At 46.8% G+C, this 16,559-nt stretch overlaps 1 protein-coding gene across 3 annotated transcripts; it reads right to left on the minus strand.

Moving 5' to 3' along the window:
- Window positions 1-259: 259 nt before the first annotated feature.
- On the minus strand, window positions 260-16,323 carry PGAP3 (post-GPI attachment to proteins phospholipase 3). 3 transcript variants are annotated; one of them, XM_044447117.1, is made up of 8 exons: window positions 16,058-16,323; window positions 14,051-14,148; window positions 12,172-12,294; window positions 11,569-11,631; window positions 10,036-10,097; window positions 7,383-7,519; window positions 6,449-6,653; window positions 260-5,373 (listed from the first exon to the last, which is right to left on the minus strand). In XM_044447117.1, the coding sequence occupies exons 1-8, from the start codon at window positions 16,245-16,247 to the stop codon at window positions 5,310-5,312; spliced, it is 942 nt and encodes a 313-aa protein (XP_044303052.1). In that variant the 5' UTR covers window positions 16,248-16,323; the 3' UTR covers window positions 260-5,309. The 3 variants fall into 3 exon arrangements, with proteins under 3 accessions (XP_044303052.1, XP_044303051.1, XP_044303053.1); XM_044447116.1 differs by having other exon boundaries at window positions 12,172-12,324; window positions 16,058-16,322; XM_044447118.1 differs by lacking the exon at window positions 16,058-16,323 and adding an exon at window positions 15,760-16,048 and having other exon boundaries at window positions 12,172-12,324.
- Between the last annotated feature and the right edge of the window lie 236 nt (window positions 16,324-16,559).

A 16,559-nucleotide genomic window follows, 5' to 3' on the forward strand; every position in this document is an offset into this window, starting at 1 on the left:
AGATCTGTCTTCTGCACACGGACTGTTTTTGCTGGGTCGGAGCACGTGGCTATCGCTGGGAGGCTTGGTATGGTCAGTCCTGGGCCCTGCTGGTCTGTAAGCTTTCCTCTACCATAGGAGGCACCCTAGGAGTTCAGCAGCTGCCCTTGAACTGACTCAGGTTTCAATGGCAAGTGGTGATTTAAAGCGAAGTTAAGATGGTGGAGGGATTTTCCCAACAATTACAAACTGCTAAATCAGGCAGTCAAGAGTTCAGCACTAAAATTTAATTATCATTCTTTTTATTGAAATTGCACACACATCAGCTGAGGCTTGAACCAGTTTCAAAGAAACAATTTTGAAATCCAAGGACTGGCACAAATACAATACAGCAATGTCCCCCCACCTGCTCCAAACAGTTCCAGCTTGCACAATGTCACCCCTTGAGCAGCTAGACGGGGGGTCGCCGGGCATCCACTGATCCTACTTTTGCTGCCTGGCTGCAACAGCAAAAATGAGGGCTCTGTTCAGCACTTGCCAGGCCAGGGTATGCGGCTGGTATGTCGCACTTGGCCTGGTGGGCTGCTGTTTGGTCAGGTCTGGAACAGATGCAGTCTGAGCAAAACTTAGACATAAGCTTCCTGTGCAATGCCATAATCAAAGACTTAACATGAGGCTTTTTTCCCACAGTATGGTATGCAGAATGATCCTGGAAGGGATTTAGGGGAAAATGTCATCCCAATTGCAGTCAAAGAGGGAAGGGGAAATATACGGTCTTGGGACTGGCCCCTCCACAGATGACAGGTGCCATCAGAAATTACGCATTTTATCTCGGGGAGGGCACTTTCTGGATTTTCTCTCAGGCACTAAAAATGGCTTGAGTTGGGCCCGGCCATCTTGCTGCACCCAGCCCGTTACGCATCTCCCTGCACGGTTTCCCACAGTGCACTTGGAGTATTCCTGAAGTCTGATCCTGCAGGACAAGTTGTGTTACCGAGCGATGCCGAACGAGCTCTCGTGATTTGGCCTGCTTCCTGTGTGGCATACCAGTGGGCTCTAGAGGACCTGGCACAGGCCTTTGTCCTCCCTTTGCTGGCTTGGGTTTTTGTTTAGCTTTTTTTCCAAAGGCAGGAAAGGAATGCTTTGCATCTGACACTCTTTGCACACTCGGCTCTTCTGTGTGCTTCTGCCTGGGCATGCTGTTTCCAACAGGCACTGAAGGAAGGAGGGAGAAGCGAACCTTGGTGCCCGGAAGCCCAAGGCAGGCAGGCTGCGGCAGCCCTCCTCAGCCAGCCACTAAATGCTTCAAGGACCGAGTGACCCATCTACAATGTACAAACAGGATTTTTCTTTGCTTTGGGTATTCTATTATATACTGGTACATGTGTTCGCCACACTTCTATCACACCTTTCCTGCAAGGAGATCAGGGCAACATACATGATCCTCCCCCTCTCTGTTTTATCCTGACAACAACCCTGTGAGGTAGGCTAAGCTGAGAGTCAGTGTCTGGCACAGAGTCACACAGTGAGCTTTATGGCTGAGTACGAACTAAAACTGAACTCATTCTTCAAGTGGGGAGTCTTGAGCAAGCAAAATGGCACTATCTGCACACCAACCTTTGCAGAAGTACAAAACCCTTTAGGAAATAAAAATATACAGGGGGGCACCCCAAAAACTGCCCAATGAGGACTGAGCATGCTCAGCAAGCACAAAATGTTGGCTGGCTACTGATGGAGGAGTAGAAAGGGAGTCGACAAAGGGGAATGGAATGGACAATCCTTAAAGAAGGCATGGCTGGCTAGCACAATGAACAGGAGCATTGCAAACAGCATTTTGTTACAAATATCAACTTATGCTTTAAAACAGAGATAAAATGTATATTAAAAACCTGCCCATTTCATTCTTCCAAAGAAGGAAAGAAAGTTGACCTGGCAACAAGGTGGCAAAGAAGGCAAACATGAGTCGGCCCCCAGTGTGCATGGCCCCCCACTCCCCTCGACTTGGCCCCCTTCCCCGTTCAGTCAGCTCCCTGGCCTTGCATGACCAGCACTGGGTGCCCGCAGCAGGGGCAAAGCCCTCTCTCTTCCTCCTCCTCAGCCAGGCCAGCCTGGCAGGAAGGTAGCCCGGAGGGCACGGACAGCTCAGAACAAGAACAGGGAAGGCCCTGTCTGTTTCTGGCATGGGGGGCTCTTACCCATCCAGCATATTTTGCAATTCTGACATCAGGGTGCAGAATGCAGTCAGGCCTTTTATGGATTCTGCTTCCTTCTTTTTTATAAAAGAAATCCAAAGGCTGCACCATGAAATGTTGACTCTTGCAATCTATACATTATGCACATGTTGTAAATGCCTTATTTTGCTTGCTTTATTCTGATCCGGCTAGTCAGTAAGGAGGTATACAAGGCAGTAAAGCTTCATTCTTTCATCACTGGCTCAGCTTTCCTTAGCTTTCTTCCAGAGGGGTAGCTGAGTTGGCCTGCAGTAGCAAAAACAGCAGAGACCTGCAGCACCTCAAAAACTAACACATCTCTGAGGCGCAAGAGGATTCCTTGTCCCCTTTGGCCCGACACTCTGCCACGTGCTGTCCACACGTCTGCAAGCCTATATAGCAGTCCTGCACCAACATACCTGAGAGTAAGTCCTACTGAACTTAATGGGACTTACTTCTGAACAGACATGCATAGCATGCTATACAGCCAAAACCTTTTAAAACAGAATATCGAATCTGAGGTCACATTCATAATGTGCATGGCATGTTAGCACAGAGGACTAGTATCCCTCTCGGCCTTTGTACTTTGTTTCTAAAGGGTTCACTGATTATCTCCCTGTCCAGCCCAGATTACATTTTTATAGGCCTGGCAACTAAAACTAAAATTCTACCCAACCACCAATTACTGGGCACATTTATACCATTAACTTAAGCTTACTTAAAATTCCCTTTTCTGATCTGCTCTGTCAACCAGTGGGTGGTGGTCCTCCCTCATTTGCTCCTGCCTTCTCATGTGCTTTAAACCTCACTGGAGGGCTTATCTTTGTTTACTGGGGAGGGAAAATGCTACCATCCACTTGAACAAAAGAATTTGCCTTCGTATCTCGTGGCATACATCCTTCTCTGCCTTTAACAATATGCAGCACAAGTGATCAGATCCCTTGACAAGCAGATGGTGCAATGGTGAAGAAAATTTTGCGTGCTGAATTTTGGCCTGGCATGCAGCCTTTAAAGGCACTGGGTTGCTATGGGGGCAGAGGGCAGGCAGAATGTCATAAACTGGCCTCTTGGCCCTCTTAATCCATTTTTCTTCCAAAATCTAAAGTGAAAAGTACATATATTAAATGTGGCCTACTAAAATGGTTTCATTTTTAGTTTCCTACCTCCAGTTAAACCTTTCCACATTGATCCAGCTGCCACATTTCCCCATTTGAATATCACTGCATTAAAATAATAAAATCAAAGTCTATTGTTTGGATGAGGTCAGATTAACGCAGCTTCTAGATAATCAGAGAATTGATATCTACTGCCACCTGGTGGCTGATTGGTGCTACAGAACCTTCATCAGCAATCCATGGTGCCTTATTCTTTTAACTTTGGTTCTTTTCTTGCCTTGAGTAACTTCAGAACCCTTTGGCACGCTTCACATAAAAGGCACTTTTGGCAGCCTCCTCCTGCTTCCTCTGTTTCTCTTGCAGTTTTTCCCAGAGAAAGAAACTGCATACATGCTTGTGCTGATTTCGTGCCCTATACTCGCAAAGCACAGTGCCCAGACTGATGTCATTTCACTGCTGCAGAGACATCGAAGCAGTCCTTCAGCCACCTGTCTCTAGGAAGGCGCAAGAAATCCACAATCATTGCCAATGTCCAGGTAACTTATCACCTTCAGCTTCAGGTCAGAAAGGAAACTTCCTTAATTCCTTAATGATTCTGTGAACACCAGAAGCAAAGAGGAGGTATCTGGGCTTCACAAGCAGCCTGCTTCTGAATCCGCAGGGCTTGACTGATCCAGCGGTGGCTCTTTGCTGCAGGAACCAAAATAGAACCTGAGAAGCAGATGATATCAAAGCTTCTGGGGACAAACCGCAAGAGATGTACCCTCCTGCCAGGCTGAACCCTGGCCTGTGATCTTCCCAGAGGCAGCTGATGCAGAATGCTGTCCTGCAGGAGACTTTGGTTGGATACAGCAAGTCTTATCAAACTCACACAATATCACTTCAATCTACACTGTCAATATCACTCTTTCAAACGCAGAGTGCAGATGTGTGGAAGGAGAAATGCTGCTGATTTCCTCTCTGGATCCAGCTTGCATTTCATCTTGAAAATTCTCAATTAGTTTCGATAGTCTGATAAGGACAGTCTTTCTGGTTTAACTTCTGCAGATTTATTCTAACTGCTGTTGCTGCTGCTAAGTAAAATCATTTTCCAATCCAGCTGGGAAGTAATTTGAGCCTCAGCCTGCAGCCTCAAACCTGGTTTTCAGCACCAATGCTTAGTTCTGAAGCACATGCGATTGTGCTAATAAATCATGAACTGAGTGTATCTGAGCATGTACAGAATGTCAATGCAAAAAAAAAATCATTATAATCAGTGTGGGGTCACATTGTATGGCCAGCTTCAAGGTCAGAGATCATATCTTGCAGGAGGGTTGAGACCAGCACCGTATTTTTGCTTGGATTTAGACGACACTGCAGAGGAGGATTTGACTTCTCTTGGTCTCATTACAGGTGAGGAAATAGTTTATACAGTACTACTAAGTTCCTCGTGGTTTGGCAAAGGAGACCAAAATAATCATTCAATAAAGCAGCAAGATGAGATTGAAGCAGCTGACGCTTCCGACAGGCAGTGGTATGTCACAGCACAAACAAACAAGGTTGCTAAATATTCCATCCTGTTGAAGCTCGCTCTGTCATCTTCGGTGCTGTTTTTGAAATCCCTTCAGCAAAGCCAGATGGAGCAGCAGATCTAACCCACTGAACTTCTTGAAAAGAGAATAGGAAAAAAGCAAAGGAATGGAAGAGAACAAGCAAAACAGTTCCTGTTTTCTTCAGAGAAGCATGAAAAGAGCTGGGAAGGCAAACTGAGAAACCCTGAGCAAGTTCCAGGGGAAATGAAAAAGTATATCCTGATACATCCAGGTGGAAAGGAAGTCAGTTTATTACACCATGGCAACAGGATCCAGATATGGATGCGTCAGAAGAACGAAGGACAGAAACACGAAGTGTAAATTGTCACTGACTCCCTGCTTAAAGCGCTACACCGCCTGGATGCTGGAAATTATCGATGGATGTCTTCCGTAGAGGTCAATGCCATTTCTCAAACTATGTCCCACCACGAGCTTTAGTCTATTTTAAGAACGTCAGAATTGGCCTTCAAAAGATAGAGGCTGTCGTCAACGAGGAAACTGCAAGTAGAAGAGGAATAAGAAAATTACTGGAGTGATAGGCAAGTGATGGACAGGGCTAGCTGATAATTAATGTTTATCTGTTGGCCTTTTCAGTAGAACCTGCACCGAGTCAAAGGACTGGAGAGCTATCTGCTTCCAGCCATGTCCCAACTTTCCCCCTGCCTCTCCATTTTAGTCCCACCCATCATGTTCCAACACTTTCCATGTGCATAGTAACAGGATACCCATGAAACTCTGAAAGACAAGTTTCCAGAAATAGCGGCAGCAAGAACTACATGGCCTCCACTTTATTCCCTTGTTCAGTGAAGGCATGTGAGATGGGTTACCGTTTCACATGGGACAGACCAAAGATTCCGATGTTTTCCAGCTGTGGGGGCTGTGTTGTAAATCAGGAGTGGGAAACATGTGGCCCTCCGGATATTACTGGACTCAAACTCCCACCAGCCCCACCCAGCATGGCTAATGGTTAGGGACAACAAGACCTATAATCCAGCAACAACTGTGGACCAGAGACTCCCTAACCTGCTGTAGATACTACACTGTTTCCGCACAAATCAGTGCTTCATAACACTCTATTTTCCTTTTCTAAAAACATCTAAATTAGGAAGGGGTGTTCTGAATGTTCTGAAGCCCTGGAGTGGGAGCTGTGTGCGTGGACACACACAGGGACTGGGAAATTTAAACCTGCCTGCTGAGATGCAGGGACACGGAGTCCGAGTTCTAATCAGTGCTCCTGCATTCCTTTTAGTAGTCAGGAAACAGCTATCAGTGCCAGGATCACTGGGGAGAGTGAGCTTATGGCTTCTCTCTTTGCTGCCCTTGGACACTGTGAAGCACATTCCCGTTTCCTTGCTGTGAATCAACAGGGAGGGTGCGCTGCTCCTGCCCCACTGCCCTAACCAGCTGTAGGGGAGTTGTGGGCATCTTGCAGTTCCGCAGGCCATGCCATGAGCCCCCAAAAATCACGTGTGAAAGCAGGTGGCTGCATCTTGTGGCAGCGATCTCAGAGATTGAGTGGCAGAAGGTGCACAAGTGAGAAATGCAAGATGCAAGGTGAGTAACCCAGACTGACCTGTAGAAAAGGATGTTGACAGGAATGGTGCTGATGTGCCAGATGGCGTGGGCATCGAAGATCCAAAACAAGGGCGGGAAGTCCAGGAGCTCCAGGAGGGCCAACCCCTGGAGAAGCAGCACAACCACCACACACTTCCAGACATAGGGCAGGCGCTGCTGGTTCCTCATGCACCAACCCAGCCACCAAAACAGGTTGAGGAGGCCTACAGAGAGCAGCAGAGGGGGGAAGAGGGTAATATCTCTCTTAGTAGATGGAGGCATCCATTGGACATCCGGAGGGCCCCACCAGTAGCACTTTGGAGCACCATCCCCAGCAGCTTCCTCCTCACAGCAAAGTCCAAAAACTGTCGAGTTCCCAAGCACTCCCCCACCAAAGATACAGGAAGAAGCCTGGTGAGGCTGGACCTTCAAGCCCCAATTGTGTGATGGGACAGGGGCTCCCTGGCTTGAATCAGGAACAGCAGAGGCCAAGGAATCTAGGCTAGTAAGGTACTCGGGTCACACCTGCTGGGACCCAGATGCCATTCAGACACACAAGGGTTGGAGAACACAAGTTCCACCATGGGACTGGGCATGACCACAACAGCTCTTGCCGGGCTCTAACAAGATTGCCACTGCTTCTTCTGGCTGAATTTCAATTTCAAGGGAATCCAGCAGCAGCAGGAGGAAGCCTCACTACAGGTCCCAGTGTTAGCTTATACCACAGTGTGAAGTTAACCACTGCAGAGGACTAAACATTTCCAGTGGGAAGCACTCCATGTAAACAACAAGCAAGGAAGGCACATGTGTTATGCGTATCCAGGTATTTAGCCTTTCCACTATAAAGGTTGTGGCATTTTGGCAGAATGCTGTGCAGGGTGTGTCTCAGCCCCATCTGTTCAGACTTATCTTTGTCTTGAAAAGAAATGAAGCATCAATTAATTGGATCTCACCGATTGCCACATTGGCAGTCATATTGTAGCCGTAGTCAAAACGCACAAGTGTCAGATATGAGACATGGCAGGCCAGGAAGAGGAACAGGAACCCCCCAAAAGCAGTGGCAAAAGCTGGACGTTTCAGGCCCAGGGTCCTGCAAGAAAGAACAGATGCTGCTAAAGAAACTTCCAAGATCTATAGGATATTGCATGGATCACTCTTGGCCTATTTGCCCTCAAGCTGTGAAGATCAACCTTGCTGCTGAGCAAATGAACTGGCATCCTTCTTGCCTCTGAAAGAGACCTTTGATGGTCACAGGTGTAGCAGAAAACCCAAACCTATTGCAGGCACTGTACCACTACACCAGCTTCCCTAATGCAGCTCTTTGCAATTGATTTGCTTTGTGCTTGGTTGCCTCTCACCTATCCATGCACAATTCGTCTAAATCTGGGTAGGGATGTGCAAGGAATCTGTTTGCAGGGAGGAATCTGTTGGTTTTCCTGGTTTTGGTTCCCCCTTCTATGGTCCACTTTGCGGCAGCCCAGAGTGTGAGTCCCTGCAGGTTCTTCCAGAGCTTGCTTGGTGCTTGCTAGGAATCAAATCCCATGCATTGCATAAACAGTGTTCCTCCTCCACACCTGTTGCTACAAGCAGCAGCAGCAGCAAGTGGGGAAGAAGGCAGGATGCTGGGAATGGTGCTTGGTGCGCCCACTCTTAGCACCCCTCTTCTGTGCCCACAACTGGCGGCAGCACTAGGAACGAAGCTTTGCACACCCACTCCACTTTTGCATCCTTCAGCTGCTGTGAAGCTTGCTGGTTGTGTAACTGTGGGTCAGCGAGTGTTTGTGGACTTCTTCTCGACCCAGCCCACTTTGCAGGACCAGGCCATGTGTGAAAGGGAGTCCATGGATGCTAGAGGGATGGACTCTAAAAGGGTTTGTCCCAGTCCTGGGTCTGGAGCTTTTCGTTTGGTTGGTTTTTGTGGTTTTCATGCTTTAGAATAAAAGTTTCCAGTGAGCTTCCTGATGAGGGTTTTATCCACTGCCCTACTTAATGCACAAAATTTTATTGGTGTTCGAGTATCTTTGTCTTCATATTTTGCCTTCTCAGTTTCTCACTTTTTCTTCCACCCTTTCTCTTTCCATTAAAAATAATCTTACAGCGGAAACAACAGAATAGGCACACAATGCCTTTTGATTGGAAACGCTTGGAGTCCTTCACCTAGAAGCACCCGCAAATGAGAACTGTGAAGCTGTATTTACAGGAGATGGAAGAGGGCCTGCGGCTTGCCGTTTTGCAGACTGGCGAAGGAAGAAGGTGATGCGAGGAACGGCCAGGCTGCTCTTCGGGGGATGATGGTTGCAGCGAATGCACCCCAGTCCCTATTCTCCTTCAGAAGCTCTTGGCAGCATCCCCACTGAGGAAAACGAGTGAGCAGGCCATGAGCATGGCAGTGGGGAGCAGCCCAGCCATCAGAAAAACAGTCCCTCCTGGCAACGGCCAAGAGGAAAGCATGCCGAAATAACTGTCTGTCTGGATATGCGGGGGTCGTACTTCAGGAAGGTCAGCCTCTCTTTCCTGATTGTGAGTCAAGTGCTAATCTGGGACAGGACATGGAGGGAGGTGAGACCTGGTCCAGCTGCCTGCTGTCTTTTAGAAGACAGATCAGGCAAAAGGTAGAGGGTGCAAATATCCACTGGCTGTCCTCAACAATTCCCTTGTACAGCTGATACAAGCAAGCCGCATGCTTCCATTTTATTTACTTATTTAAAAGCTTACATCAGGAGTAGGCGACCTGATGCCCTGTGGATGTTCTGGACTATAACTCCCATAAGCCCCAGCGATCATGGTCCATGGTCAAAGATGATAGAAAATGCTATCCACACATCTACATGACAGTAGGATGCCTCCATGAGTTTTCCCTTCTTTTAAGTCTAGATACCCTCTAACTTAGCAGTAGAGCTTTGCCTACAGAAAGTCCCCTGGTCCAGCAAGCGACACCTCTAGGTAGGCTGGGAAGGAATCCATCTTAGCAAGCTGCAGAACTGCCGCCAATCAGTGGAGCAAACACGACTGCGTGGAAAGCACCGTGCAGTATCTTATGTTTCGAGAGCAGCTAACAATCAGTCTGGTTACCGCAAACACTTCAAGTTAACAAACACTCAGCCCTCATTCACTGATTAACAGAAGTCCTGTCTTAAAAATCAGTCAACAGGGCATGTGCTTGTATTTTCTGAATAAGCTACAGGATGCTGGGACAATTCTGCCAACTTGGATGGCTATAAAAAGGGAAAAGGCAGATTCACAGAGAATAGGCTATCAGCTGCACCTGGCTGTGATGGCTCCGTGTTACCTGCAGCACCAGAGGAGGGATGCCTCTGAAAGGCAGTTGCCAGGGATGTGAACGGCAGAGGCCACTGTGCTCACGCCCTTCCTGCAGGCTTCCCAGGGCACCCAAATGGTCACTATGGGAGCTATGGGACTAGACAGAGATTTGATCTTATTCAGCCTTCCCCAACCTGGTGGCCTTCAGAGGCATTTGGATTGCAACTCCCAGAATGTCCATGCAGCAGGGCCATTGACAGGGAATTCTGGGTGTTGCCGCCCAAACATGTCTGGAAGGCACCAGGGTAGGAAAGACTGGTCTAATTATTCGAAAGAGAGACTCACCTAACGCAACACAAGTACACAGAGTGAAGGATGACTGCTGAGGCACAGAAATAGTCCATTTTCTGTGGAAAGAGAAATTTAATTAAGAGCGCTGAGCCAGGACTTCCCAATGCTATGAACTAGCTTTAAATATCTCCTGCCACTTCTCATATAAGCTGGAACTCAGAAGTTTCTTGCTCTGATATTTTCTCCCTTGACATAGATAATAACCTGTTTGGAATATTTTGACACCTGACTGTTCTCGCTCGTGGCAAAGCCTCCCAGGAAGGCTTCCCCCGGTAATATTTTCTTCCATGCTCCTCCCCAGATTTTGTGGTTGTGCCATAGCAGTTAAAGTGCTGGACTAGCAAAGGGAGATTAAGATCCGTACTCACCACCAAAGCTCCCTGCTTATTCTCGAGTTATTCATGCCTTTTCCCTCAGCCTGCACCTACCTCACAGGTTTGCAGTGAGGATAACAGTGGGGAAGCATGTCTGCCTTAAGCTCCTTAGGGGAAACGTCATCAATAAATGAGTTCGGCACAACCTTATCCTCCTACTGAAATAAAGCTTAACTACATGTAATTGAACAGAGATACTGTTCTCCCCCATTAACTTTTGCCTCCTCCTCTCTTCACCTCCATTATCTTTTACATTGTAAGCCTCTTGGGGCAGGGATCCATCTTTATCGTAAAATGCCCTGCACAGTTACATGAATGGGTTAGTTGCTCTGAGAGGCAGGGAAGGGTTAACTGACATTAGGCTCTTATTTGGAAGAGATACCATAAATCGCACCCCAGGGATGCAGGAAATAGCTGCAAGGAGGGGCAAACAGTCAGCAGGGACCATCATCTCATGGGTCAGCTCACCTGGGCTGGCGGGGAATAAAGCCCGAGGCCTGGAAAGGCTCGGCATCCCTCTTCAAGGTCTTTGGTCGGTTGTAATCTGGTTTGATTACTGCTCCTTTCCAAATCCACTTCCCCTTCCTCTCACCCATTTCTCTCCTTTTACCTTTTTAGCTGTTTTAGTACCTCCCACCCTTATATTTTATCCTTTTAATAAAGTTAGATTTTCCTCCAAAGCTTGGGTTTGTTGTGTGCTGAATCCAGTGTCTGGTCCAGGGATCTGGAACCAGAGAGTTACTGGGCAGGATTTTTAACCCCACTGGCCTTGAGAGTGGGGAATTCTGGTTGGATTTCTACCACAATAACAAACAACAAAAATTATGTCCTTGGCAAAACTATGACCCTATTATGACTTATCTGGAAGACTATCTTGTGCATGCTGTGGAACTTTTCTGAGAGTTTCCCCTCCCCACATTTATTTAATGCTTTATTCAAAAGAAGATAAAAACTCTGCAAATACTTTTGCCATGCTTTCAGAATTTCCCCAAACTTTGCAGGCTTTCAGTTGTTCTTATGGTGCAATGTTTATGTAGACTTATGTGCACTGCCCTGAAACGCCTTTAAGGATGAAGACACCATCTATAAATTAGTAAATATCCCTATTTAGTTTCTGCAGTGTTTTTGATGTTACAAGGTCATAACTGCTTACCTCAGTTAGATTTGTTTCTCGGGTATGGAAAATGGTAGACCAGAACCATGCATTTAAAGAAACCTGAGGGAGTAAGGAACAAGAGAGCAGAAGAAAGAGACAACTTGAAAATCCCATGTTCTGAGAGATCAAATCAGTTCAGCTGCTGAGCTAACACTGGTGGGGAGGGTCTGAGACCTGACAGGAGTATGAGAGATGCCCTCCTCACTCCTTCCTTTTATTCTGAACATCTTCAAAACTGATTGGAGCAAGAAGTAGAGAGCTTGCATTTCAGCAGGCGTGGCTGGGGTTTTATTTTCTCTCCCATCAAGTCCTTGAGCAACAGAGATCCTGCCCTCTCCCACACCCAGCTGTCATTGCATGCACCTCTATCCTCTCCTTAACGGAGGGCACTGAGAAATGCTAACCCAGCCATGCCAAACCTGGAGCCTTCCAGACATCTGGGACTTCAACCCCATTAATATGGCCTACGCAGTGAATCATGGGGAACTCTGGGAATTGTAGTCCAAACCAGCTGCTGGACACCAGGTTTGCAAAGGCTGTTCTAACACAAAAGGATTGTCATGGGGTGGGGGGAGGGGACAATGTTTAGATGTCACATACCCAAGCAAAGGCGATGCAGGTGTGATACATGGGAGAAGAGCGGGGAACGGTGGCTTTGTATCTGTTCAGCATCACTAAATTGGCAAGTCCATTAAGGAATGAAGCAAAGGCAGAAGCAGGCTCCTGAAAAAACAGGAAACGGGAAAAGGGCCACTATGGCAGAGGAGGGGGGAAGGGAGAACAGGAGGGGGAAAATGTGATCAACCAGAAATTAGGATGTTTGCACTTATTCCCAGAATCACTTAAGGTAGTTAAAGTGAACTAAAACAAGGGTGGGCAACTTGCAGCCCTCCAGATGTTGCTGGATTACAACTTCCATCATCCCTCACCACTAGTATGCAGTCCAGCATTAACTGAAGGGCCATAAGCTGCCCAGCACTGAACTAAAGTCAAGACTTCCAACTGGGATGCTTGATGGGGTCATGCTTAAGGCAAGTGAGGAGAAATTGAGCTCTGTAGTTTTCCCACAGTCCCAAAAGCCTGAATGAAAGAACTACAGTATTTATTGTATTTATTATTTATTTATTAAAACATTTTTATGCCGCCCCATTCGCCGAAGCCTCGAGGCGGCTTACAGTAGGAAGGGGTGAGTTTCCACTTCCTTTCTCCCATTGACAAGGGGTTAAACAAAGGGCCAAATAGACATGAATCCATTCATACAATTAGCAACTGCATGAGGGTATTTTTTAAAAAGTAAACCTGAGATGTCGGGGTCAGGTTTCAATCTTCATGGAAAAGATGGTGAAATATAACCCTTTAATTCCTACTGCAGTCCCAACAAGCACTGGAAGGATAGCTTTCATTGATGCCAGTAGAAACTTTCTTTGAAATGTAAACAGCATATTCAAAGAAGTGATTTTTGTTGTGCAGGTTCGAGGGCTGCATATTTCCCTGTCAAAAATCCCTGTCTAGTCTGTTTTAAAGGGAAACCTTTGCTTTCACAGTTGTCAAAACGCAGAGCTCCTATAAACAGGGGTGCTCACACTTTTCCACATTTCTGGGCACCTAGAATTTTCCGCCCAGAAAAATGGTAGAAAAGGTGCAGAAAACTGAGAACAGTCAGGCAAAAGCAACAGCCACCACCCCTTACCGTGAAGGGGAGGATATACACACCATCTCCAAAAAAAAGGGTACATGGCTTTGCTTTTATTTGACAGCACATCATTTGAAAGCTGTCAAGTGAGTACAAGGTAACAAATTAACCTATTTGCAACCTCTCTTGTTCAATGACCACGGTTGATACCAACTATGCTTTGACACTTGATACTTCTCAGGAGAGTAACCAGGCAAGGTTTTTCATTTCAGACTCCTATAGGTATGCAAGTGCACATTTGTGTAAGACCAAATTTATTTTAAAAAATACAATTTGTGCAATTATAATCTGTGCAAATGGTAGAACCAAGGAAAATGCACAAGATGTTCCAGGAATGTTTTAAAATATCCAGTGAAGACCACTGCCACTGACCAGGAATGTTGAATTTTAAAGCAGGCATAATCCCCAGCATCACATGTCCCTAGTCAGGGTGAATGAAGTAAGAAAAAAGCTGGTTACCAATGTAAAGCCACAGAAATATGTGGCAGAAGCACTGCACTGATCGCTCTGCTTCTCCCTGCAGGTCCATCAACAGGGGAATATGTCCCTGTTCGCTAGCTTGTAAGGGCCATAGTACAAGAGTCCATGCTTTGTAGGCTGATGGTTCCAGGTTCAGCCCTGGGCATCTCCACCTGAAAGCATCTTGCACAGTAGCTCTGCGAAAGGCCCAGAAGTGCCACCGTCAATCAAAGAAGACTGGGTTGGATGGGCAAATAATCTGCCAGGAATAAAGGATGCTGTATATATTCATAACCTTGAGCCATTCGGTTCACAAACATGGCTTACCTTTCCATGAAACTGAGGCACTTTGTATCCTTCCTGCACATAAAAGTCCACAGTTCGCCACATACATTCATATTTACAATCATCTTTGCAGGTCCACCCTAGAATATAGATAGGGGAAAACAGATAATATCAGGGTAAGGGGGTTTATTTAGACAATGCCTGGAAACAATGGAACTTCCTGAAATAACGTTCAAGAAGTAGGATAAGTTGGGAAGAGCCTCAGATTTGTCAAGTAGCTTCTATTTTATGTGGTTACAGCTTATCAGCGCCAAGTCTTATTTCCTTCTGGCAAGATTTTTGTAGCCAAAACTGCAAAGGGCTGCTAAGGCTGATGATGTTTTATTTGTAAAAATATTAAGGGTGTAATCCTATGTATATTTAAACAGAAAAAAGCCTCCAATTCCCCACATCCCCCTGGCAGCCATACTGACTAGGAAATTCTGAGAGTTAGAGGCCTTTTTGTGTTGCAGGTTTCCAAATTACCCTGCTTGGAATAAGGAAAACTCAAAGGTAAATATAATATCTGTACTAGCATCACAATCTGATATCCCATGTGAATATCCCAAAATTAAATGAACTGAAACATGAATCAGCCATTTCTAGCTATGATGCATGTGAAGATATAATAGGGTAAGTGGCAATGGTGAAGTTTTCCTGAATAAGGGAGGCAAGGTGAGGGATGCTGAAGGATGCAATCCTACATGCACTTAATTTATTAATTAGTTCATATCCTGTTTATCTTCCAAGAAACACAAAATGGCACATACAGTTCTCCAACATGTGATTATCACAATCACCCTGTGAGATAGGTTAGGCCAAGAGGGAGAGTGAATGGTTACTTAGTGAACTGCATGGCTAAGTGGGGGAACCAAACTTGCATTTCCCCAGCTTAATCTAACCACTACACCACTTTTAATACATTGAAGCCTAACTACTACACCACATAAACTCCACTTACTTGTTTAACTGAGGGTGCAATCCTATGCAGAAAAAGATCCAACAACTCCCAGAATACACAACCCACAGGTTTGTTTCCAGTTAAACATGCACGGGGCTCAGCAGCAGGAGAATGGTCTTAGTTTGTATCTCCCACAGGAAAACCAGAACTTAAGGAACTGTGGCTTCCCATTTAATGACTATAACTTAAAGCTAACCTGGCAGACAGAAGGCTGAACAAATTCCTAATGCTAATGCTACAATAAATCATATAGTAATTCTTCTATCAAACTGGTTGATAAAGTTATGGTATGAGCAGTTTGTGGCCTCTATATGTTCTAAACTACAACTTCCATCATTCCTTGTTGCTGACGAAGGCTGATGGGAGTTATGGACCAAGACATCTGAAGGACACAAAGTAAGCAAGGAGAAATAAACCCTGCAAGAACAGTCACAACAATAGTTTCTCGGAAGGGAGGTGCTTTACAAACATTAAAGACAGAGTAAGTTACATGCTTAATTTGCAAGAGCTGAGCAGAGCTGTGCGGACAGAACATTTTGACGGGCTTTTATTCAAAGGGTCGTCATAACTCGGAGACGACGTTGCAGCACGTAGCAACAGAAGTTGCTGCAGCTCCATCACCTCTTTCGGGAGGTTACCGAAGTCTTACTTTCAAAGGCCGGAAAACTGATGGAGTCGCATTCTCAGTGCTTTGCAGCCAAGAGATAAGCGTGAAACCGGATCGCCACTACTTCCAGCACTCGTTGCTCACCAATATGTGAAATGCACTCTGCACATGTTCGGACACTCTCCTTTTCACCATTCCTACCGCTCGGCCGCCTGCCTTTCCAAGGCTGACTCGGAAAAAGGTTTAGCATTTGGTAAAGTAAACAAACAGGCAGCGCTTCCAGGGTGGGCAGCACGGCTATACAAACAGAGGGCGGGGCACTGCCGCTGGTGGGCGTGGCTATGCAAAAGCAGACAATGCCGTGGACCCCCTCGAGTCGTCCCCTATGGTGGGCGTGGCTCTCCCTTGGCGGGGTGGCTCAGCCGGGAGCCTGTTCAGTTACCTGCGAGGCTCATGTAGAGCGGCTGGTGGGAGCGGAAGTGCCGCAGCCCGGGCCCCGAGCAGTTGCGCTTCTCGCAGCGGGCCAGACATTCTCGGTAGACGGGCTCTCGGTCCCCCCGTGAACCTTCTACGGGGCTCGGTCCGACTCCCGCCGCCCCTAGAAGCAGCAGCAACGCGGTTGGAGCGGCCATCCCGCCTCCAGGGAGGGTAGGCGCTTCACTTCTGCTTTACGTCGGAAATGGTTCTTTCCCAAACTAGCTAAGAAAGCCATAGAGTTGCGGAAACCTGAACTACGCTCAAGATTCCGCCAGGGCCGCAAAGCCGGGGGATTGTGGGAAATGCAGTTTTCTCGTACCCAGTCGCATTTCGAAGGCGTGAGAGAATTGCGGAGGTGGGACTTCGTTCGAACGCGAAGCGGAGAATCGGTGGCGATAATAGGCGGCTCCTCCTCCCGTCTTGCCTCCTGCTGAAGTCCAAGAAGGCGGAAAGGACAATTAGCCCCG

The sequence above is a fragment of the Varanus komodoensis genome, unplaced genomic scaffold, assembly GCF_004798865.1.
Source record: "Varanus komodoensis strain SLA01 unplaced genomic scaffold, ASM479886v1 scaffold50, whole genome shotgun sequence".
Lineage (NCBI taxonomy): Eukaryota > Metazoa > Chordata > Lepidosauria > Squamata > Varanidae > Varanus > Varanus komodoensis.

Coding starts and splice junctions, on each gene's coding strand:
- PGAP3 (XM_044447116.1), bottom strand. CDS start 16,247: ATGGCCGCTCCAACCGCGTTGCTGCTGCTTCTAGGGGCGGCGGGAGTC. Junction 14,149..16,057: donor GCTCTACATGAGCCTCGCAG/GTAACTGAACAG, acceptor TCTATATTCTAG/GGTGGACCTGCAAAGATGAT. Junction 6,654..7,382: donor GACTGCCAATGTGGCAATCG/GTGAGATCCAAT, acceptor TGCTCTCTGTAG/GCCTCCTCAACCTGTTTTGG.